General features: G+C 51.6%; 1 protein-coding gene across 1 annotated transcript; it reads left to right on the plus strand.

Annotated features, from left to right (window-relative positions):
• The first annotated feature begins 16662 nt into the window (after positions 1–16662).
• Positions 16663–25503, plus strand: LOC118234003 (OTU domain-containing protein 7B-like). The gene is given in 12 exon segments (XM_035430234.1): positions 16663–16757; positions 17208–17317; positions 17319–17382; positions 18006–18230; positions 19358–19459; positions 19752–19879; positions 20272–20390; positions 21156–21283; positions 22016–22165; positions 22569–22683; positions 23597–23681; positions 24072–25503. Coding segments are annotated over 12 exon segments (2709 nt in total). The 5' UTR covers positions 16663–16672; the 3' UTR covers positions 25470–25503.

Genomic DNA, 25503 nt, shown 5'->3' on the forward strand with positions numbered 1-25503 from the left:
GACTTCTTTCAGAACCTGGACTTCTCCACCTCTGGTTACTGTTAAAATCTATCATAATCGTAGTACTGAAACTACACCCTTTTTTTATTTGTCCAACAGGGGGCGCCTGCGTCCATTTGTATTCATACCAATGCGCGTTTATTACTAAGGTGTTAAACACCAGGAGCGCTAAAGATGTACTCATTCAGTGGCTTAGCGCTTATTGACAGGTAGTCCATATAGAGCGCCCAATTCTTTAGACACGCTAGGCACACTTACATAATGCATATGACACTTGTGACAACACCAAGAACAATAGTGGACTTGGATTGAAATGGCGTTCACAAGACAATCCTAATTCCTAATAAGTAAATACATTTTTGAAACGAACCACGAACGGGGAGATGTATTGATTGGACCAGAGACGCTTGTACGATTTGCAGCCGACAAAGAAATTATGTGTAGTTGTGTTGCGGTTTTACAAAATTGACTTGAACTTGACTAGAATTGGAAAACAGTATCGGAAACAAGCTGTGTTTTGCTGCCGATCTCACATGCCGATATTTCAAGCAATCCATGTTTTAATTTTACGATATATTAGGCTGATATTGCGGTTTTTCTACCTACTGCGGCGACTCGTAAATAATGCTCACTAAAACAGCTTGCTCGCCCAAACACCCTGTCCTATGGAAGGCCTTCCATACTGTCCACTGTCCTGGTAGTGACATCATCCTCTTACAAGAAGCTTTCGCACAAAATGTCACTCAAGCGCACAGTCTAGCGACTGGGTTCTGGAATCCACGATTACGTCATTGTGTGTTTGTAGCCAATTGCTGTATTAAAGTGTAACCACTCTTCCACTGCGATTGGATGATTTTTTTATTTGGGAAGGTCAAGTAGACTTCAAATTGAACGCCTACCCATATCGCTTCATTGTTATTGGTCTAGAACTGTCCCATGTACTGTGTAGACCAAAGGGGGTTGTGAACGTTGAGTAACCGCTTAAAAAATTCTCGCGTACCTTGTCATCGACCTCGTCCCAACCAATTCACTGCCCATCAGCTAGACATGATTCTAGGATTGGATACTTTTTAGTCAGTAGGCTACCAATCCGTAAACGCAAAGCTCACCTGTGCTCAAGGACTATTGGCACATCCCTATGGCAGTCAGGTCTTTGCGTTGATTGGTGAACGAGAAACGGTTGGGTCCCTTCAGGTGGGCGGGCCTAAGTAGCGCCTGGTTGACATTGTTGTTGTTATGAGTAAGTGAGAAGCTCATATTAGGATTGAATTTTCTTTTCCCCACGCGTTTTGTATATTAGCGGCGATCGGAACTGGTGATCTCTAAAGTGTGGACGTTACAACTGAGAGACAAACTGCTGGAAAAACGGTCTAGGGGAGATGAGAGACCGAGGCCGCTCAGGGTAAGCATCGGTGTCTATGCTCACATTATCTTTAGAGTTGTGTCAGTTTTGTAATGTGGCCTATATTAAACACAAAAATTGTTGCCGATACGGACTTCTGGTCTTTTACATCGCAGTGCCCAAATAAACCGAACGGGTTGTTTGGATATGCCTGTAATACATCGCTGTTTGCCCGTTCAGGATATGTTAGCTGGCTTGCTAGGTAGCTAGACGGTGCAAAGTGACTGATTGTAATGGGCTCGATTAGCTGGTTAGCCGTGCTGTTGCTGGTTAGCTAGCTTGCAACTTAGCAATGGATCTGTTCCTTGTACAAGCTAGCTGGAGCTTTCGTGGTCTTCAGACGATTATTTTGTTTTACACAAGTAAACATATAAATTGGAACAATTTGTGGGTTAGTTGCACGGATTTTTGAACGGCCAGCCACAAAAGTAACGCTGATATTAAACAGCTTGCTAAGTTAGCCAACGAACTTTTTTTCTTTTTTTTTTCTACAGATATAATTTGTAGGTCAATTTTCCCCTTATTGGCTTGCGTTAGTTTGTTAGTCAACTTTCAGTAAGTTGTTAGCCCGGGTGACAAAAGTCATTCTATGAAAATTAGGAAAACTGGTACGCGGGTGGGGGACTTGGTGTTCAGGCTTGCTAGAAAGCCATCTCGGCTTTGTGCCTTATCATTCTGGTCCGGGTCTCTCGAAGTGGATATGTATTTGGCATTATCCAGACAGCAAGCAAGTCTGTTTAGAAAAGATGTAATTATTGTGTAATACTAACTACCCTAGCTCTGCTTATCTGCTGATTTTGATAGCCAGCGTTAGTCAGACTTCGGCTGTGATATTCTTAGCTGGTTAGTCAGGTAAAATAACGTCCCAGTTATGCGTATGCAGTATGAGATGGTCTCTGTCGGATATTGGGTCTGTTTATTCATGTGATGTCTGAGTAAACAGCTAACATTTGGCTGATGGCGTAAAGTCACACGATTCATTCTTGTCAGCGAAAGTGCTGCAGAGGCTGCAATTGATTGCTAGCCGAAGTTAACCAGATTGTTAGCATATCCCTTCTCTCTTTAACAGTGGCTACCGGTATGCTCCCCGATCTACTGCAAGTTATTCAGCTGTGAAAAGCGTCTTCAGTATGCGTAACCTGGAGAAATCACAACACAGATCAGGACAAAGTCGTTGTTTGCTTTGTAACTGCAGAAAGAACAAGCTGTATGCTTGTAAAGGGACGGTGCCATACGCGTACTTGCTGGGTTTGCATTTTTCACTTGTACAACTTAATACTTTGACGTGTTCCTGTGAAGATGGACACATGCGTTTTAGTTCATAAATGTTCATTTGTAACCTAACAAGAAGTGAGTGACGAATCAGGACTAGCTAGACACGATGGGCTTTTGTTCTGAAGAATTTCGTGCGGAGTATCTTTGGATCGGAGGCTGACGGTGTTGTCTGGCCTCTTGTTCGTCTTCCTTCTCTTCCAATCAACTTGACAAAAACTGGTATTTATATTATCACGATATATAAATACAGTTAAGGCTTAAAAGTGTAGAGTTTATGTCAAGAAGGATAAGTGTTTTTCAGTTGCTTATGGAAGACTCGGGCGTAATGTTACCCCGTGACAAAGATACATTTTTACCGGAGCATGTGATTACGTATCGTCGGGGAAATGAATTATTCTGGAATTTCGTTATCCAGATCACGCCTATGTCCGTAATGCGATGTTCTTAGCTGCAACATATTTTCAGACAATCAAAGAAATTAAACTCGGTGTTCATTAAGGGAGTTATCACCCTGTGTCTGACAGTTGAGTTTAAAGGCTTGCAGTGGAGCTGAATACGAATGCTAGCTTTTTACCCATTTATACCTTTGCAGGCAATAGTTTTATAGTTTTATAGTTTAATGCACATGTTATATTTGGAAAAGAGATGACCCTGAGGTAATTGCAGGGGAAGTGTTTCTGCCGGAGAAAGTATACACTGTAAGTTACCGTGAATCAACAGAAGGACAGCCAAAACCACAGCAATGCTGGTGCTCTGAATCTGGAAAACATGAAGTGCATGTACGTGCACACTCACACACACACACACACACACACACACTCGCGTACACACTCACACACGTACACACACTCACTCACGTACACACTCACACACACACACACACACACACACTCTCGCGTACACACTCACACACGTACACACACACACACCCTCAAACATGCAGAAACCGCCTCTTTACACTTCCCCATGCCCAGGACGAGGGTCAGGGGTGTTGGGTCAGTTAACTGCTGAATTATTAAACCCTGTCGTCAGCTGGGCTTTTGTTAACCCGGGAGCGCACGCTGGCAGCCATTCTGAAAGGAGAAACTGGGTCCGAAAGCTGAGCTCTTCAATGACTGCCCGCTTTCTGTGTGTGTGTGTGTGTGTGTTTGTGTGTGTGTGTGTAGGTGTGTAGGTGTGTAGGTGGGTGCGTGAGAATGAGGGAGAGACTACAAATGAGCGTAGTGTGTGTGAGAGACAGACAGAAAGTTTTGAGTGTGTCTTGGAGATAATTGTGTGTGTATTTGTGTGAGAGTGTCTTGAAGAGTATTTTGTGTGTGTGTGTGTGTGTGTGAGAGAGACAGAGTACTGGGCGTGTGTTTGTCAGGGAGAGGGAGAATCGGGTATGCGTGTGAGAGACGGTCCGTGTTGTCCAGTAACCATGCCTACACAAATGGGAGTTTTGAGTGATTCGTGTGTTTGCCGCGGATGACCTCGTAACGTCCTGCCCCAGTTCAGCTCGGGGAAGAGCTGCCCTGGGCACAGTGTGGCTGGGAGTGCCTCTGCGGACAGAAGGCACCGATGCAGCACCATAAAACCATAAAACCATAAAACCCATTCAGGAAGCTGCAGACCGCAGCGGCACGGTTTCAGAGTCCCGAGTGCCCGAGCTTGACGGACCCGGTGAGCCGCCCCCGGTCTGAAACGCGCCGGCGAGGACCGGACTGAGCGCGCTCTCCGATCCCGAGTGACTCGCGCAGCTCGCGTTTTTGACCGGGCGCTCCGGTTTCCTCCCACACCGAAAGCAGAGACGTGCGTGCCAAGTTAGATGCACTCCTGCCGTTGCCTGTGACCGAGGCACCGGCCTCAGAACTGGAGCTGGTCCCCGGGCGCTGCACTGTGGCTGCCCACTGCTCCTAAGTAACTAGGATGGGTCACATGCAGAGGACAAATTACCCCACGGGGTTCAGATAAGATAAGATAAGTGCATCTTATCTTATCTTGTGGCTCTGTCCTGTGCAGGAAACGGCCACTGCATCATCCTCTGAGTGACAGAACCGGAGTACTGCTGTCGCTAGAGCGGGCCTCCCGCTGTTCCCGCTGCTTCAGCTGTTCCCACTATTCCCGCTGTTCCTGCTGCTCCCACTGCTTCAGCTGTTCCCACTATTCCCGCTGTTCCTGCTGCTCCCACTGCTTCAGCTGTTCCCACTGTTCCCACTGCTTCAGCTGTTCCCGCTGTTCCCACTGCTTCAGCTGTTCCCACTATTCCCGCTGTTCCTGCTGCTCCCACTGCTTCAGCTGTTCCCACTGTTCCCACTGTTCCCACTGCTTGAACTGTTCCCACTGTTCCTGCTGCTCCCACTTCTTCAGCTGTTCCCACTATTCCTGCTGTTCCCACTGCTTCAGCTGTTCCCACTATTCCCGCTGTTCCCACTGCTTCAGCTATTCCCGCTGTTCCCACTGCTTCAGCTGTTCCCACTGTTCCTGCTACTCCCACTGCTTCAGCTGTTCCCACTGTTCCTGCTGCTCCCACTGCTTCAGCTGTTCCCACTGTTCCTGCTGCTCCCACTGCTTCAGCTGTTCCCGCTGTTCCCACTGCTTCAGCTGTTCCTGCTATTCCCGCTGTTCCCACTGTTCCCAGTGTTCCCAGTAATCCCGCTGTTCCCGCTGCTCCCACTGCTTCAGCTGTTCCTGCTATTTCCGCTATTCCCACTGTTCCCGCTATTCCCAATGTTCCCGCTATTCCCACTGCTCCCACTATTCCCGACCTGCTGTCCGCCGAGGCTCCCGCGCCATGTTTATTAGCCGCTAGCGGAGCGAGGCCGCGGCGCTTTCCGCCTGGTCTCTCTCGCGGGCCAGGTTTTCCAGGGTTGGGCAGCCCTGCTCTAGCTTCTGAATGAGGCGTGCTTTATTAGGTGTGGAGTGAAGACCTACAGGACAGTAGATCTCCAGGAACAGGGTTGGGCAGGCCTGATGTAAGGCATCTCAGATCCAGGATCAGTCTTGCTTACTGAGCTATAGTGGACAGTGCTCAGATGTAAACAGGGTGAATCTGATCCTAGATCAGCAGTCCCATTCAGAGACTCTGGGCCCAGCCTCACAGTCTGTGCAAGAGGACATTTTGGGTGCACTGTTTCAAGCCTGTGTCCCCATTTATTTTACCCTAAAATATATGTATTTACACGCAACCCACGGCAACGGAATTAACTCTGACACGAGCGCGTTTTACGCCGAGAGCGAGCGCGCGCGGGGTTCTGTCCAGGGCGTTTCCGCGGCGACGCAAAAAGGGCTCGGGCGCCGCCAATTAGCCTAGCCGTCTTTTGCTGCGGCTTTCAGCGGGAACGGGGCTGGGCAGAGCTGGGGTGCACAGACATGGGCGAGCGCCCCGGACCGGGGATCTCGAATCCCGTTCCTGGTGAGGACCTCCCTGTCCGTGGGCGTCCGTTTCGGTGCCGGTTTGTTTAAGCCGTTCGGTTCGTCCACAGATCGACTGAAGAGTCCGTGCGTGTAATCTGTTTCCAAGCACCTGAATTAGTTGCTCTTTGAAAGGAAAACACCAAACAAAAAAAAACCTGCAGACGCTGGTGCACTCATGCTTTGGCAATATGTATCTATGTACCTCGTGTCAATAAAGCTCATTTGAATTTGAATTTGAGATGGAGAGAGAAAAAGTCAGACTGAGACAGAGAGAGAGAGAACTTTAACCAGTCCTGTGTTGGCACAGCCTTTGCAAAGCCACAGTATCCAACATACTGAGATACAGCACACCTGTAACTCCTGAGAGAGAGCGAGGGAGAGAGACAGAGAGACTAGGGGAGAGAGCAGGGGAGAGAGAGATAGGCTAACTGCAGGGGTAAAAGAAAGAAAAGAAAAAAAGAAAGAAAAAGAGCGAGACTGGCTGATAGAGTGACTTGAGGGGAGAGAGAGAGAGAGAGAGAGAGAGAGCAGTACAAAAGCCAGCAGTGTTTTGTTGACGTCAAATTTTTTGAGCAGTAAAAACAAACTCTGTGTGGAATTTAATTAACATGTGACGGGATCCTCCCCTTTTTTTTTCCGGCTTCCGTGACAACAAGAGCTGCAGTTCGGTGTCAGGAAGGAATGTTGTTGACGAAATTGGCCAACCACCGCCCTCAAACCATTTCAGCATCTCCAGTCCCCCTCCTTCAGCCCTGAATGTGCTCCCTGATGTTATAATTCCTTGTGATAACTGCTCCTCAAGGCGGGGGGGGGGGGGGGGGCGGTGAGCTTTTATCAGTCCTCTGTTGGGTAGGGCTGCAGTGAGCTGTCACTCAGTGACCTTTCTGAGCCAATCAGAGCCGTTTACAGTGGAATCCCTCTGCTGTGATTGGCCTTTCGTGCGAATTCCTGCATCACAAGCTTTAATTAGACTGAGCTGTGCATGTGGAAGCGCGTCTAAATTGTGATGTCACTGCATTGGGGGGTCTGTACTAGGCATGCAGATTTTCAGTGCAATTTAAATACATTTATCAACTGGCATGACCAAAACACTATCGTTGTTGCGTAAAACCTACCAAACTTGGTTTTATCTGATAGTTCATAAAGACAATTTATCTAGAAATGTAAGCAAAATGTTCTTGAAAGGGGAAGGACTTTTGTTTTGTTCGTTTCGCTCGCTAGTCTTTTGAAAATCCAGCAAAGATATCTCGAATTTAGGAAGTTTCCAGTTCAAGCTGGAAGGGTGCCGTTGGAGAGCGAAGTGAGAAAACGCTGACTAATGAGTCACACGCCCTCGCTACCAGAACCTCCCGTCTCCTTCAAAAAATTCTGCCCCTCCCTCTTCCCCCGCGGTGTCCAGGTCCCATGCAGTGTGACCACAGAGAGCCCAGCCCCGGAGGGGCTGGCCAGGGATGACATCACAATCGCTGCTGTCAATCCCCTTGGTTACCCGGCAACGAGCACGTGGAGATTCCCGTGCGTCGGGGTGTCACGCTGGCCACTGCTGTGCAGTGTGGTGCGTGGCCCTTTAAGAATAAGAAGCAATATTTAAATCTTAAAAAAAAAAAAATTATATATGCAAGCTAGTATGCATAGAATCACAACATTAAAAAAAAAAATTTTCAAGCCGTTTCTGTTTTTAAATGATATATTTAAAAAAATGAACACTGAAGAAATAATAGTTAAGTAATGAGCGTGAATGGCTGGAAAGGGCAGTAGCCAGGATGCTGACAGAATTGAAAGGCACTGAATTTAGAGCAAAGACAGTCCTGAAATGCCTCATGATCTGGGCATTCAGGGCTGTGCAGATGCCATGGATGTTTTCAGGCTTTTTGTTACATAATTGTTCAGCCTGTATAAACTGTTTTCGGAGCGCTTCTGGGAAATGATTTGCAGCAACGCGAATTGCATTAACTTTAATTTTCACACTGGAAATTGGATCTGAGAAGTATTTTTATTTTATAGAAGGCTGTCCTTCATGCTTATTGATGAGATGGAAGCCTTTGATTTTTCTCTCTTTTAACTGACGAGTGATCTAATTTTCGGACACCTCCAGTACCTTTTAACCCTATTCCAACTCCTCCTGCATCCCATAACACCCCTGTTCTGACTCCTCCTGCATCCCATAATACCCCTGTTCTGACTCCTCCAGTATCCCATAACACCCCTGTTCCGACTCCTCCAGTTTCTCAGAACCCTTGTCCTGACTGTTCTCCCACGACACACCCAGTCAAACCCCCGACACTCCCTTTTAGTCATGCAAATTGAGCAATTATCATCTTATAGTGCTGGGCGATATATCAAAATGATAATTATCACATGCAATAATGGTAATAACGCATTGCCTTTCTTCTAATTAAAGGAGACGAAAAGAAGGCCATTACACGACATTGTGGCGATGGCGGGTATTGCATGCGGTGCTTAATATCGCGATATATCGCCCAGCTCTGGTCCCCCGTTGTTCTGGAATTATGGTTGGTCGGACGCTGGACAGAGCAGTGTTTGTAGTTCCTGTGTCATTGCGTATTGTGCTTCTGGCGGATGGCAAGAAGGGTCAGCCGAGACCTGATGGCATCGCCTTGACGACGGCGGTGGAGCGTCGCCGCGGTCGGCAGCCGGGCTCCTGACGCCACGCCCGGGCGCGGTGTCCACGTGTGAGGACTGCTTTTCCCGTGAACGCGCCGGGGAGGTTGCCTGAGGCCTGGCAGGGCCTCGGGTGACAGCATCGCGCCCGGTTTAGGGCGTTAACAGCCCGCCCCCGTCAAACCGGTCCGACTGGGTCTCCCTGCCCCGCCGCCGTTTGAGGCTGGCATCAGGACTGCTGACTCGGCTTCTTTGCGTCTGCTGCATGAAACTGCGCAACGCGCGTTTGTGTGGAACGTGCGTGCGGGCGGAGGTGGAGCCTGTGCTTTTGTAGGTGGAGCCTGTGCGGGTGGAGGTGGAGTGTGTGCGTTTGTAGGTGGAGCCTGTGTGGGTGGAGGTGGAGTGTGTGCGTTTGTAGGTGGAGCCTGTGCGGGTGGAGGTGGAGTGTGTGCATTTGTAGGTGGAGCCTGTGCGGGTGGAGGTGGAGCCTGTGCGTTTGTAGGTGGAGCCTGTGCGGGTGGAGGTGGAGCCTGTGCGTTTGTAGGTGGAGCCTGTGCAGGTGGAGGTGGAGCCTGTGCGTTTGTAGGTGGAGCCTGTGCGGGTGGAAGTGGAGTGTGTGCGTTTGTAGGTGGAGCCTGTGCGTTTGTAGGTGGAGCCTGTGCGGGTGGAGGTGGAGCCTGTGCGTTTGTAGGTGGAGCCTGTGCATTTGTAGGTGGAGCCTGTGCGGGTGGAGGTGGAGCCTGTGAGTTTGTAGGTGGAGCCTGTGCGTTTGTAGGTGGAGCCTGTGCGGGTGGAGGTGGAGCCTGTGAGTTTGTAGGTGGAGCCTGTGCGTTTGTAGGTGGAGCCTGTGCGGGTGGAGGTGGAGTGTGTGCGTTTGTAGGTGGAGCCTGTGCGGGTGGAGGTGGAGTGTGTGCGTTTGTAGGTGGAGCCTGTGCGGGTGGAGGTGGAGTGTGTGCGTTTGTAGGTGGAGCCTGTGCGGGTGGAGGTGGAGTGTGTGCGTTTGTAGGTGGAGCCTGTGCGGGAGGAGGTGGAGCCTGTGCGTTTGTAGGTGGAGCCTGTGCGGGTGGAGGTGGAGCCTGTGCGTTTGTAGGTGGAGCCTGTGCGGGTCCTCTGTCCGTCACCGCCGTCCTGCACAGGAGTCGGTTTTCACAGCTGATTATACCACATCTGTGAGGGACGGCTGGTTTCTCGAGCCACCGTTTTGCTATTCCTGTGAAGGCATTCATTCCCATAGGGCCGTTTGATTGGTTCCCATTCACTCCTATAGGGCATTTTGATTGGTTCCCATTCATTCCCATAGGGCCGTTTGATTGACGGCTCCTCCTCAGCCCCGTGTCGTACAGGAACTGCAGCCTGCGTCCAAGCGCTCGATGGGCGCTCCCCCTCCAGGGCTCTACAGTGCTCCCATTTTAGGAGAATATGCTCCTTAAAATTGATGTGTACTACTGGAAAAATAATTTAGGAGCACATCTAATTGGGATACATTAGTGTGCTCCTAAATATTTCAGCTTAGGAACAAATGTGCTCCTCGGGGAAAATGTTAGCACGGGGCCCTGCCCTCCGCCCCGCTTGTCATCACAACAAACTGGCTGTGTGGCCACAACACACCCGCTCGGTCCCGCCCACGCGCAGGGGTGCGGACGACGTGGGGCGGAACGGGCTCCTGGGGTGAAACCGCAGTTTTGGGAGGTTCAGGTGTGTAAGCCAGGTGCGGTGTTTCACTTGTGACGGAGTACGCCGTTTCAGAACGTTCTGGTTCAGGTGTGTAAAGCAGGTGTGGCATTTCACCTGTCACAGAGACCGCGGTTCCTGAACGTTCTGGTTCAGGACTCCTCTTTTTGTAGACGTCTGAAATATTCATGGCAGGCTTCTCTGAAGGGTTCCCCCCTCTCGCCTGGTTGCCGTGACGATTTGTCGACAGATATCCGGTGTCAGGTACTGGCCTTTAATGGCACCGAGGTGGACACCCCCACCTTCGTATGCTCCGCCTGGGGCTGAGTCATCTTTTCTTTTTTTCTCTTTTTCATTTCGCTTTGTCTTGCCTCGACAGGCTCTGCCCGTGACTGTTCACCCCGGGAGCCTGATTTTTGGCCTTCTCGAGGCAGTCGTGAGATGTGCCAGGCAAGGTGGATTTGTTTTTTTGTTTTTCTCACTCCTCACTGAGCTTGTGGTTGGGTGGATGTCATGGTGCCATGGGAAGGTACTTATTCATGCGCCCAGTGCATTGTGGGTAAAGATCTGGCAAGCTTCACTGCCTCCACTGTGTAGCAGTTGCTCTGGGAGATGGCTGAAATATTTCCCCCTCCACCCAACACATAAACGGGTGCCTACACAGGCTTCGTCTCAGGACGTTTTTAACAGAAATACTGCAAGTGAAAGTTCTAGAAACCACCGAAGGCAAACTTCCATTAGCAGTATTTAGCATTGTCTTTTAATTCTTCCTGAATCACACATTTATGTTTGTTGTCCCCGAAAGGCCTCTCAGCTAGACGAAGAGGCAACAAGCTGTTGCCCCAGGAACCGACAGCTTGGCTGTTAAACGCACAGCTGAACACATCGGCGGGTCTTCCAGGTGGACCTCTGGTGGAGCCAAAGGCACATGGCGTATCGCAGAGCAGTGTGGCCTTTGTACGCAACTCATTGACTCATTGGGGCCCTGGGCAGCGGAGCAATGCTGTTTCAGTGGAATGCGGTACAGGCCTTTGCGCAAGTGCCCGAAAACGAGAGGCGCGAACATTTCGGCCCTCCCCTGAGTCGCCTCTTGCGTGACCGCTAAGCCCCGCCCTCACGGCGAAGCCGTCCTTCCTTTTCCTTTCACGTCGTGTCTTTGTGAAATGTGCAGAAGTGCAAATGCAAATGCAAATCCCCAAGCGCCTGTAGGACTGTAGGCATGCTACACCACCACAACTTGGCTCATGGCCATTTCCTTTGGCTTTGGGCTCCACAAATGGTTTAGTGTCTGTGGCCAGGTGTCCACCCTTCCAGTGGTTCGGGACCCCACCGATGTCACCACTCAGTCTATAATTCGATCATTCAAAATGTGTAATATCTGCCTGAAGAAATTGGTAGGCACACAGACCATCACAGACCATGAGAGGGTTATGATTTAGTTGTCCTGGGCTAGGCATGTGGGCCATTAAATCTTCCTGACATCTGTTTCTGACCTGATGTGGTTTAAGAGGGTAAGTCGTCTTTCGGCGGGCCCTGAGAGTGTTCATTTAAGCACGACTGACAGCTCGTTACAGTTCAGAGGTTTGCGATTATGGTCAGAGAATGGAAACCAACGTGCAGAAGGAGGCCTGTGATGTGGATGGACCCGTCTACACAAGTTCTAACCTAAGTTCTTAATTTAAGTTCTTGGTTTACGTCACTGGTTGGCGAAGGTATCTGCACATGTTCCTTGTTTTTACAAGGTCTAAATTGTCTGCAGATTGGAAGGAGAACTGCAGGGTGTCGTGTAGATGATGCCGGCTCTCCTTGGCTGGAGCTGGAGACTGCTGAGAAAGGCGATGTGTTAACCAGCTGAAGAATTGCCCGTTTACAGCAGTCGTAAAACCAGGAATGAGGCGTTTTCTGTGGACCGCCGTGGGAAGGGTTGCGAGGGCGATAATGAGGTCTATTTATCACCCATTACATCAGAGATCCTTTATTTAAATGTTGGCCCGAGTTTGGCAGTGATGTCAGCCCCTTTCAAGCGTAAATTTAGCACCCATGGTCTTGCCTAAGTGCAATATAAAGTAATAATTCCACGGTTAACTTGCACTAAAAATCTATGTTATGTAATGATATTCTTTGTACGTCAGGTGATAGGTGCCGAGAGTGACACACCCGGAATCTTTCCCTCTGGCACCTTCCGAAATGACATCTCTGTACACCCTGGAGTTATTCTCACAGTGTTTTGGGTGGGGGGGATGGGTTGCAGGAAACGCTTAATGTTATGAAGGGGAATCTGATTGGTTGAAGGCGTGTTCTCGGTGACCCCCGGCTCTTACCAGCGTTGTCCTATGAGCTCAGGGTTTTGGTTGGCACTCGTCTGGGATCCTCAGACATGTTAAACTGGTTTCTTGCTGCCAACCAAAACACATCCCACAGCATGCTCCTTCCGTAGGCCTGCAGAAATATTCCATCAGTACTGCAGCTATACTCTTTTGGTACATCACAGGAAGTGTGCTGGTACTTCATGGGGCGGGACTTCACAGGAAGTGGGCCTTTAGGTTTGTGGTCAGAACTCCACAGGAAGTGGACCTGTAGGTAAGGGGTCAGGACTCCACAGGAAGTGAGCCTGTTGGTTAAGAGTCAGGGCGTCACAGGAAGTGAGCCTGTTTGTTAAGGGTCTGGGCATCACAGGAAGTGGGCTTGTACGGTAGTGATCAGGGCATCACAGGAAGTGTGTCTGTAGGTTTGACGTTAGCACGCTACAGGAAGTGGCCCTGTAGGTCAGGGGTCGGCACTCCACAGGAAGTTGGCCTGTAGGTCAGAGGTCAGGAGAGTGGTTCCTGGAAGAAGAGTGTGGCCTCTGTGCAGGCAGGGGACCCAGTTTCCTACCATCTGAGCTCTTTCATCCTCTTCCTCCTCCTCCTCTTCTCACACACTTAACCTTGTTATCTCTGAATCGATCCTCGGCACTACTCTTAGTCACCAGCTTGCTGCCCTCGAAGGATGACCTCATGGGATGATGTCAACCCCCCCTGCAAGACACACCCATGTCAGGCTGGTGTTCTCAGAAAACGCTTTTAGAATAGGAGTTATTGATGAGCAGTCGTACCGAAATACTTGCTTGAGCGTGCACACACACACACACACACACACACACACACACCCCGTACAACCTCGCACTGTAGTCCAGGCCATTTCCTAGGGCGTGTGTGATGGTCTCCAGGGCTGGCTCAGTGTGTTTACGCAGTGCTGTGTTCATGACATGATGTCCCGCACAGAAAAGATGCACTTCCTGTCGACGCTAGCTGACAGAAGAGCGTTCAGCGCTGACGTGACGCGTCAGATTATCTCAACGTACGCGTTGGCATACGTGGATTTCGGTTCGTTGTTTGAAAAAAAATTGATTGTTGAAATAAATGAACCTAACGGAAACTCTGAAGACAGCCAGCGTTTTCTTTCCTTCTCTTGGGTTGTGTTTCAAGTTGTTGCTGCTTTCATGTTGTAATCACCTTCATGTTGTAATCATGCACTTGGGTCTGTGTGTCCAGTGTTCTGTATTGTCTTACACTGTCGTAGTTAGTTGTCTGTGTTTGGCTTGCGCTACCATGATTGGTTGTGTTTGTCTTGCGCTGTAATAAAACGTGTAATGGCGAGAGAAATCGACTCGCTGGTGTGTTCTGGGTGTGGTCAGTCGGAGGAGGTTTGTGTCACAGAATGTTAGATAGTGCCGATGTCGTCTGACGATTCTGCAATCGCAGGTTAACACACATTTTTGTTGTCCGGGTAACCTTTGTCTGGCTGTTGGTGTTACAAAATGTGATAGCATAGTTTTGGCCATTGGTTTTGGGCATTGAACTTGATGGAGATTGGCGGCGCCTGTTATTGTGATTGGCTGCGCTGCCCTGTGGGCGCTGTCAACAGCTGCGCGTGTCGGCGCAGCGCAGTGGTTTGGGAACTGTGCTTCCAATTCAGGGGCTGCGGGTTTGATTCCCTGGTGGGGGTGCTGCCTTTGTACCCTGATGTTGAAGCCGTCCTGTGGGTTGTCATTTATAAGCCTGTTTTTACATGCATTATTCTGGTCCTGGTGGTAGTAATTTATGGTCCAGCCTTGTTTTGTTTCCTGTTGCACCTGGCTTCAGTTTATGGAATTAGATAAGAGTGGGAGGGGCCAGTTTCCATACAGGTGTGTCAGGTGAGGCATGCTGCTTTGAGTTGGGGAAATGAGGCCCAGCTCAGTAATGTGTGTTCAGTGGAGCCAGGATGGCGGACATTTCATTTGAACCGCATCTGTTGAATGGAATATTGGAATACTGATCATCTTTTGTGATCTGCTTCTGTATTTTTTATTTTTTTTATTTTTCTATTACTGGCTTGTTCATTTTGAATTGAAAAGTAAATATCTTTCAGTTCAGTTTGAAGGTTTGTATCAGAAGTTTCACCTGGGCTTTACCAAAAGCTAAAGCAAAGGAAAGTTGCAACACTTGAGACATACAGCTGTATAAATTAATTGCATATTATTGCAAAAATATATATATAAGCTCTCTAAGTCACTGTGGATAGGTATTTTGCTAAGTACCTCAGAGTTTGTATTTTTATTTGAGTACAAACAGAAGTGCCGTTGATTGGCGAGATAAACGACGGGGTATTCAGGCGTCTGGACCCGCCCAGGAAGTTGACTCTGAGATTAAGTACGGCTTTCGCTGGGGCGTGTTGACCCAAGGAGGAGTGTTCATTACACCACAGGGGAGGACTGTGAGCGTTGCTGTTTCGGCTTAAAAAGGGTAAACGGAAAAAGGTGACATCATTTCCTCCTCCCTGTCTGTGCAAGACTCCTACTCTAAAGTCAACATCAGCCAGGGCTGAAAATATCCACAGTCTGTGTATGGTATGTGTATTCAGTGACCAGTTCTTGACCTTTGCTTACCAGTAACGAGTTCATGACTTTAGCTTACCATTGGCCTGTTAATGACCTTAGCTTACCGTTGGCCTGTTAATGACCTTAGCTTACCATTGGCCAGATTCTGACCTTAGTTTTCTGTTGGCTGGTTCATGACCTTACTTTTCTGTTGGCAGGTTCATGACCTTAACTTTCTATTGGCCAGTTCCTGAACTTAGCTTACCATTTGCCAGTTCCTGACCTTAGCTTACTGTTGGCTGGTTCATGACCTTAACTTTCTATTGGCCCGGTTCCTACCCTTCGCTGACCGTTGACCTGTTCTTGACCTTAGCTTATGTATTTTCTCATTAACATCTCATGGATGAGATTTCAGGAGTCAAAGTACTTTTCATCCATTAAGTCAGAACATTTGGAAATACCCGAAGAACCTTGAATTATTTTCTCCCTCTGCAACATCTGAAGTTGTCTGCATAAAGGGGGGAGTGGTGTGACCCAAACGGCTCCCAAACCTTACCTTCCTCGCAGTCCTTTGGCCCATCGAAACACTTCTTCAAAGTCGTAGGCTGACTTCTCTGAGTGAAGCCATTTTAAGGCACTGGTGTCTCAGACTGTCCCCTGCACCTGTATGTGTGCAGGGGATCTTCCTGTACGTGCTGGAAATTGGGAAAGATGACCCTTGACCCTTGACTGTCTTGAATTTCCAGAAATATCAAGCTGTGACAAGTGATGAAGGTCAGTGGTCAACCAAAAGGTGTAAATCCTAGTTAATCTCCCTGGTAGGATAGCAGTATTTCTGCCGTGCCTTGTCGTGCCTGGAAGTGCGCACTCCATGTCCTTCAGGTGATCACTTGAGGGCTCATTTTAGGTCGGCTCCTGCTTTCTTTCCAAAACATCTCGGGTGCCTGTGCTCATGGACTTCACTTGATTTGTTGAGTCATCTGAGAATTATAATTGAAGCTGGTGATTGCAGGCCGGTGAGACTTCTGGGACTTGTGTGTGTGTGTGTATTGTGTGTGTGTGTCTATTGATAACCGTTCCCATGTATAATCAGGCACCAGATATGCTCTCTAATTCAGTAGTAGTGCTTGCTGCGTAAAACAAGGCCACCTCCAATTTGCTTTTCATCTTAATTAATTTTATTCTCTCTACCTCTTCTCCCTCTCTCTGTTTCTCCCTCACTTCTCCCCCTTCTGTCTCTCTTTCTTTCTCACTTCTTTCTCTCCCCCTCTCTTTCTCTCCCCCAGTTGTGGCTGTGAGTGTTGACCCTTGCAGAGCAGAAGAAAGGTCCCACCCTGCCCTGCCCTGCCCCGCCCACTGCCTCGCCCCTCCCCCCCTCCCACAGTCCATTTGGGGGGGGGAGTCCGGTTCCCCGGCCTTGCTCCGCACCGACACCCCTACCCACCACCGCGTGACTTCATGATCACATGACTGTGGACATGGACGCTGTCCTGTCCGACTTCGTCCGCTCCACGGGGGCGGAGCCAGGGCTGGCCCGGGACTTGCTGGAAGGTGAGGGGTGAGGGGGAAAGGTGAGGGGTGAGTGGTTAGGATCTGGGTCTGGGTTCCAGTGAAGAGGAGAGGGATGACAGACTTTTTACTGACCACTTTTACTGAAACATTTTAATCGATAAGTAATTTGGACAGTCAAATTTTACTTAAGTGTTCTTACTTTAAGAGTTCTTAAACAGTTTAAGAAATGAACTTACAGTTCTTTTACTCTTAAATCTTTTACTCTCAGCTGAAGCTGCCATCTCTGGAACTTGTGTAAGCATATGCTGTAATAGTAATTTGGTGGCATTAACTAATCAATCACTTGGCAGTCAAGCGAATGATCGGTCGCAGCAGTGCGGAGGGAAGTGGGGAGGGGGTCGGAGAGAGAATAAAGCCCGGTGATGTAATGCTGTATGAGAGCTATGTATACAGTTTCGTCGCCGATGACATCACGCTTTCGCGCCGCAGGTAAGAACTGGGACCTGACGGCGGCCCTGAGCGACTTCGAGCAGCTGCGGCAGGTGCATGCTGGGAACCTGTCCTACGTTTTAGGGGGGGAGCGGGGATTCCGCCCCCCCCCAGGAGAGGGAGGCGGCCAGGGCGGGCCGGCCCATGCTCCAACGGCAGGACGACGTCGTGCAAGGTGAGGGCGAGGCTAACTCTGGCCCCTCCTACAAACCCTTCCTTATGCCCCTCCTATCCATAACTCCGCCCCCTGCCCCCTCCTTCATTAACTCCTCCCCTATGCCCCTTCTCACTCCACCTCTATACCTGCTTTTATGTACTAAACTCCGCCCCTACACCCCCTTGTCCTACTAACTTTGCCACTATACCCGCTTTTATGTACTAAACTCCGCCCCTACACCCCCTTGTCTTACTAATTCCGCCTCTATACCCGCTTTTATGTACTAAACTCCGCCCCTACATCCCCTTGTCTTACTAACTCCGCCTCTATACCCCCTCCTATGTACTGAACTCCACCCCTACTCCTCTCTTACTATCTCCCCTTCCATACTTATTTTATTTTCCAAACTCCATCCCTTCACCCCTCATCTCCCTAACCCCACCCCTATACCCCCTCTTATGTACTAAACTCCACCCCTAAACCACCCTCATTTCCCTAACCCCGCCCATATACCCCCTCTTATGTACTAAACCCCGCCTCTACACCTCCCGCCTCTTCGTCAACTTAACCCCGCCCCACTGGCCGTCTCCTCTGGCTGTATGAGCTCATCTCTAAACCCCCCCACCCCCCTTGTCCCGCAGAGAAGCGCCTCTCCAGGGGCATATCCCACGCCAGCTCCACCATCGTCTCCCTGGCCCGCTCGCACGTGTCCGCGCCCGGGGGCGGGGCCAGCAGCGAGGCCCTCCTGGACACGCCCCTCTGCACCTTCCAGCTGCCCGACCTCACCGTGTACCCCGAGGACTTCCGCGGCTTCGTCGAGCGCGACCTCATCGAGCAGTCCATGCTGGTGGCCCTGGAGCAAGCCGGTAGGCCGGCAGGCCCGCTCCCGGTCTGGGACCGTTTCCATCACCGCGGTCCCTCTGCTTGGTCCCTGCAGCCGCTCTCATGTTACACATGCACCTTCTTTGCCACTTCCATGTTGCATGCACCTCCATCCTGCACTTACATTGCACTTTCTCAGGATAATTTGTGGAAAAATTGGTTTCAGTACCACCTTAAATGCTTCTGAAGCATGCTGAAAATCATATTGCGGTCCCAAACGCACCCCAAAAGAGAAGTTTACAGTGATGCAGGAGCGCTCTTTCTCGTTTAATCTCGTTTAATCACTAGGAGCCTGTGAGTCCCACAGCTTCTTCAGTCTTCAGTGCTTGAATGACATTTGTCCCCTTATTTGCCAGTTCTGTATTTTGATGTGTCATTAGTTTTGCGCAAGACCGTCCTGTCTGGACCTGCCGGTTTAATTGCAGCCTTCCGAAACACTGGGCTGTGTAAATTACTGTACGGCGCGACGGTCACAACGATTAGCCCGGAGGGATTCAGCTTAGTGTTCGTCGTGAATTATTACTAGCCCTGATTGCTTGGCGTTCCGTATAGTTGAAGCGTGTCCAGACTTGTCGAGCCAGGGCGTGAGCTTGCATGTGCAGTGAATGATTTCTGTTTTATTTACCCTAGAAATCACAACAAAGCAATTATTTAGATATTGATCCAATTGTGCTAATATCTTCATTTCTTTAATTGCAGCCATTTTTAAGAAATAACTGTTATACTTCCCCAATCAAATAGCTGTGTGTGTGTTTGTGTGTGTGTGTCAGTCAGTCAGTCAGTGACCCACGTGCATGACTCAACTGTTACCTGGCTCTCCCTCTCTCCCCTGTGTGTCCGTCCGTGTGTATAGGTGTGTGTGCGCGTGTGTATAGGTGTGTGTGTGTGTGCGTGTCAGTCAGTCAGTCAGTACTCCACATGCATGGCGCTCAGCTGTTACCTGGCTCTCCCTCTCTCCCCTGTGTGTCCGTCCGTGTGTATAGGTGTGTGTGCGCGTGTGTATAGGTGTGTGTGTGTGTGTGTGCGTGTCAGTCAGTCAGTCAGTCAGTGGTCCACGTGCGTGACGCTCAGCTGTTACCTGGCTCTCCCTCTCTCCCCGCCCCTCCCGCAGGTCGCCTGAACTGGTGGACGCGCGTGGGGGCCAGCTGCCAGAGCCTGTTGCCCCTGGCGACCAGCGGGGACGGAAACTGCCTGCTGCACGCTGCCTCCCTGGGTACGCGACCTGCCCGTCACCCACAGCCACCACGTTTCATTGGCTGATGTGCATCCAGTTTTGATTGGGTGACATGTTCCCCGGCTGAGTTTTGATTTGCTGATGTGTGCTTCGGCTGTGTTTTTATTGGCTAACGTGTGCCCTGGCTGTGTTTTGATTAGCTGATACATGCCCTGTTGTGTTTTGATTGGCTGATGTGTGTCCTGGCTGTGTTCATTGGCTAAAGCGTGCCCCGGCTGAGTTTTGATTGGCTGACGCGTGCCCCCCGCTTGGTTTTGATTGGCTGATGCAGGGATGTGGGGGTTCCACGACCGGGACCTGATGCTGCGGAAGGCCCTGTACGCCCTCATGGACCACGGCGAGGAGAGGGACGCACTGCAGCGCCGGTGGAGGTGGCAACAGACGCAGCAGAACAAGGAGGTAAGCCCCGCCCTCACCGCCACCAGCCGGCCAATCACGTGGGCTAAAAACATAACACCCTTTCAACGGGCCAATCACATGGGCTGCAAACACAACACCCTTCCAATCACAGTAATAATGAGTCGTATGTTTATGTGGTGTGCTAGTGTCACGCAGTGCAACGTACTGAAAAGTCCACACAATTCTGCTTGATTTGAGACTTTGATTGGATGTCAGCATGCCTACCATTATAGTAAAGAAAGTGTATTTGTAATTTAGACTGGGGATTTTATTACTCTTTCTCTGTGTGTTTGTGTTTGTGTGTGTGTGTGTGTGTGTATGTGTGTGTGTGTGTGTGTGTGTGTGTGACTGTGTGTGTGTGTGTGTGTGTGTGTGTGTGTGTACCTGTGCAGTCGGGCCTAGTCTATACAGAAGACGAGTGGCAGAAGGAGTGGAACGAGCTTCTGAAGCTGGCCTCCAGTGAGCCACGGATACACTTCAGCACCAACGGCAGCAGCAGCAACTGCACGGGGTAGGCTCCCAGCTTACACTGCCCCCTGCAGGAGGGGAGGTGCAGCTGATTATGTGAAATTAGGTGAAATTAGGGAAGGGTTTCAACGATGGTGGTGTGCTCTGACACATAAACGCGGAGTGAATAGCTGCCCACTTTTATAAGATAATTATTTTTAAAATCATATGCATATTTTTAAAATCGGTGGATTCAATTAAAATGGAAAATGTATGCATAAGAAGAGATGTTAGAATGAGTCTTCCTGTACCCAGTTATGGGTGGAGCTACACTGACCTGTCAGTCATCGACTTTCAACCAATTATATACCAGTTTTAGGTTTTACAGCGATGATGGGTAACGTGGTAAAGTTTAAAATAATTAAAAAGCTGCATTACTAAACAAAAAAACCATCTGTGTCACAATCTATAGAAAATCATACCATGCTGTGACTATACAATCCCTATGAACCCATACAATCTCAGAAACACAAAAGTAGAAAAGAAAAACATACAGTAGCGAAAAGAAAAACATTCTGTAAGTCACACAGGAGATCTGTATCACACACGTGATGCTGTGTGCAGTCCTGTGTGCAGGAAAGGTGTGTAATGTTGAGTATCATGGGTTCGACGTCGCGGCCTGTGTTGGGCCTGGCCAGGGTTTGCCTTTTATTTGGGTTGGGGGAGACGAGGAGGTGGGAAGTGTTGGGGCGGAGTCCGGTATATAAGAGGGGTATAGGGCGGAGTTAGGGAAATGAGTGGTGGTAATTTTGGCTTTGGGCGTGGTCAGGGTGGAGTCGTCGGAGGAGCCCGTGTACGAGAGCCTGGAGGAGCTGCACGTTTTCGTCCTGGCCCACGTGCTGAGGAGGCCCATCGTGGTGGTGGCCGACACCATGCTGAGGGATTCTGGGGGAGAGGGTGAGTTCCGCCCCCAACCGGCCTTCTGTGCACCCCCCCCCCCCCTTTACTTCTGCTCTCCTCCAGTCTGGACAACGCTGCGCCCTTCCAGCTGGCTTCATTTCTCTCTCTCTCTCTCCCCCTCTCTTTCTCTCTCTCCCTCTCTCTCTCTCTCTCTCTGTCTCTCTCTCTATCTCTCTGCGTGTCTCTCTCCCTTTCTCTCTTTTTCACTTGCTCTCGCTCTCTCACACACGCACACACACACACACACACACACAGCCAGTACCATATGTGTGTAGAGAGCGAGTGAGAGTCTGGATTGCAGCAGGATGAGACGGGTGTCTCTCAACCGGAAATGAGTAATTAGGGGCCTTTATTCTACCAGGGTGGGACGTCTTGCGACACTTCTGCAATACCGTTGAGAAATAGTGTGGAGGGTTTTTTTTGGCATACTGCCCATTGTGTAACATGAAATATGCACTAAACAATAGGCAGTATGTACTGTTCAGTAGACCGTGTATATTTTGAGGACTCCGTAGTTAGGAGGCTGTTTCAGACATGGGCTTTATGTTTCCCTTCTTCAGTTCTGCACAGATCACGCCCAGTGCTCTCACCTGTGGCATGCTGGGACAGCGGCAGCCTCGTTGCATTCATAACGTTCAGCAGGCGCACTGTACCTTATAGCGTGATGTCATGGGTCCGCCCCCTAAAACCTCCGCCCCCCTCCCTCCCTCCCCCCCCCCCCCCCTCCAGCGTTCGCGCCCATCCCTTTCGGCGGGATCTACCTGCCCCTGGAGGTGCCGGCCGCCAAGTGCCACCGCTCGCCGCTGGTCCTGGCGTACGACCAGGCCCACTTCTCCGCCCTGGTCTCCATGGAGAGGCAGGACAGCGCCAAAGTGCAAGGTCTGTGTCGTCGTCGCCTCCGGTCGCAGTCTGCGTTAGCGCCCATCTTAGTCCCGGTCTCAGTGTCTCAGCCAGTCTCTGCTACAGCCTGAGAACGTCTGTGTCACAGTCTGTCAGAGTCCAACACAATCTGTCAGTAAGTGTATATACCTGGTGTAGCCTACATTACTGTCTTCCTTATAGTCTGCAGAAGTCTACATCAGTCTATGTTATAGTCTACATCAGCCCCTGTTGTAGTCTACATCAGTCTCTGCTGTAATCAGTATCACAGTGTATATCAGTCCATGTTGTAGTCTACAGCACAGTCTATATCAGTCCCTGCTGTATTCTGTAGCACAGTTTATATCAGTCCCCGCTGTAGTCTGTAGTCTCTGGTGGCTCAGGCTGTGTTTCTCCCCTGTAGCGGTCATCCCGTTGCTGGACTCGGAGCACAGGCTGCTGCCGCTGCACTTCGCCGTGGACCCCGGGAGGGGCTGGGAGTGGGGCAAGGACGACGGCGACAACGTCAAGCTGGCCAGGTACGGCTCGGCTCGGCCTGGCTCGGCCTGGCTCGGCTCGGCTCGGCCTGGCTCGGCTCGGCCTGGCTCGGCTCGGCTCGGCCTGGCTCGGCTCGGCTCGGTCTGGCTCGGCTCGGCCTGGCTCGGCTCAGCTCGGCCTGGCTCGGCTCGGCTCGGCTCGGCTCGGCTCGGCTCGGCTCGGCCTGGCTCGGCTCGGCTCGGCTCGGCTCGGCTCGGCTCGGCTCGGCTCGGCCTGGCTCGGCTCGGCTCGGCTCGGCCTGGCTCGGCTCGGCTCGGCTCGGCCTGGCTCGGCTCGGCACACGGTTCACGGCGTTTGCGCTGCTGACCGCAGTAGGACCGGGTGTCAGCGGTCAGGATTAAGCCGTTCTGTGGATTGGCGGTACAGGAGTGGGATAGAGAGGCGGGATTATCGTTAACTGAGCTATGAATGGAGCCCCTTGCTAAATATAACCCAGCCTGGGGGTGTGGAAAGGATCTGGGCAGAAATGGTGCGATCATCAGCTTTGTGGGGTCGTATACTTTTCAATTCAGTTGGTTCAGAAAAAATTATTTTGAAATTCTGGCAATGAGTTGGAAATTGGCTGGAATGCTCCAAGATTTTTCAGTGAATTGAATTTCAGTCAATTTTCTGAAATTGAATTTTCCCCTCCCCTTTGTATGATAGTGGGTATATCTGCTACGCACCTTGCTCCTTTAACTGAAAATACACGCTCTGCTTAATGTGACACGGTTTTAGGGAAATAAACCCTCCCCTCAACGAAAGCCACGATGCTAGTCGTGATAGTTTGCAAAATCGGCAAACTGTCAAGACTAAATGAAATAAATAAACAAGCAGGCCCAGACCAAAGCTGGCAACAGTGACCAGGCAGCAGGCTGTGATGTCATAATGGCCTCTGTGACCCCTCCCCCACAGTGTCACCTTGTCCCTGGAGGCGAAACTCCACCTACTGCACAGCTACATGACCGTCACCTGGCTGCCCCTGCCCTGTGACACGCAGGTGAGTGTGAGACTCATTGATGTAGAATGCTTTTGGGTTTGATGACAGCACGCTTAAAGATGGAATCTGCGTGTAGGACTTTAATTAACGACACACCAAAGTTCTGCACAGTATGGTGTGTGGGGGGGGGGGGTTCTTTGCCAAGTTGGCAACGATGCAGTTGGTTTAATATTTTTAATCGCCTTCTTGAATTTGTAAATTTGTACCGGTCATGTAATGCTTATGATTTTTCTTTGTTGTGACATGAATGAAAATGACTGGGTTGTATCGACTGAGCATTGCAGCTGAAGTTAAGCCATTGCTGATGTAACGTTAATGGACCAATAAAGGTTTTATTTAAACAGAAGTACTCCCTGCCCCTCCCCCCCTCTCTCCCCCCCCCCCCCCCAGGCCCCGCTGGCTCAGCCCGAGTCTCCCGCAGCCTCTCCGGGGGACGACGCTCGCTCTCCTCCCGACTCGGGCGAGTCCGACAAGGAGTCCGTGTGCAGCAGCTCCAACGGCAACGGCGGGGGCGTGGCCAGCGTCGCCGGGGGCGGGGTCAACGGGAGCGGGGCGGAAGCCAAGGCGGGCGGGGCCGGAGGCGGAGGAGAAGGCGGGGGATCGTCTAGCTCCTCCTCCAGCACCTCCTCCAGCTCCTCGAGTTCCAGCTTCGGGGGAGTGGGCGCGGGTGCGAGCGGGAAGGACAAGGCCAAGGACAAGGACAAGAGGAAGGCGGACTCGGTGGCCAACAAGCTGGGCAGCTTCGGGAAGAGCCTGGGCAGCAAGCTGAAGAAGAACGTGGGCGGGCTGATGCCGGGGAAGGCGGCGGCCGGGGGCGGGGCCAAGGCGGCGGGGGGGGAGGGGCAGGAGAAGAAGACGAAGAAGGGCTCGCTGAAGGTGCAGGCGGACACCCGGGACGGGTCCCCGAGCGACGGCGGCCGGGGGGGCGGCTGCGGCTCGGGGGGGTCAGGGAAGGGCTCACCGTCGCCGGGCGGCGAGCGGCGGAAGGGGGCGGAGCCCTGCCGCTACGGCTCGGACGTGAAGCTGAGCCTGACCGCCATGCGGGCCGCCATGCAGGGCGACAGGAAGTTCGTCTTCGCCGCCATGCTCGCCGCCAGCGGCCGCCAGCCCTTCCAGGAGGAGATGATCCAGAGCTACCTGGCCGACGCCCAGGACCGCTTCCGCGCCGAGCAGGAGCAGCGGCGGGGGGGCGGAGCCTCGGCGGGCGGGGCCCCGCCGCCGGCCGCCAACGGGACGGCGTCCAGGAAGGAGGTGGCCGTGTACCGTTGCCATGACTTCAAGCCCGAGGACCCGCCCGAGGCGCCCGCCCCCTCCCTCGCCCACCTCAAACCCTACACCATCCCCCGCCCCACCCTCATAGCCCCCGCCCCCGCCGCGAGCCCCGCCCACAACCCCGCCCGCCTCCCCCCGCCCAGCTACCTGGAGACGCGGCGGCTGCAGGCCGGGGGGTCCCCCTCTTCGTACCCGGGGCTGCCCTCCTACGCCACCCTCCCCCGCCACTGCCCCCTGCAGCACCCGCGGTACCGCATCCCCGCCTCGTCCCTGCCCCCCGGCCCCGGCCCGGCCCCGCCCCCGGACCGCGACCCCCCCGACTACCTGTCGTCGGGCGCGCCCGCCGTCCGCCACTTCTCGCTGGGCAGCGCGGGGGGGCTGGCGGGGCTGCAGGCCCGCTGCAGGATGCCCGCCTGCAACTTCTACGGGCACCCGGAGACGGGCAACTACTGCTCCTGCTGTTACCGCGAAGCACGGAGGAGGGGCGGGGCCGAAACCCCCGTGCACAGGTTCTGAAACGGGACGACCCCCCCCCCCCAACCCCAACCCC

Source organism: Anguilla anguilla, chromosome 8 (assembly GCF_013347855.1).
Source record: "Anguilla anguilla isolate fAngAng1 chromosome 8, fAngAng1.pri, whole genome shotgun sequence".
In the NCBI taxonomy this organism is placed as follows: Eukaryota; Metazoa; Chordata; class Actinopteri; order Anguilliformes; family Anguillidae; genus Anguilla; species Anguilla anguilla.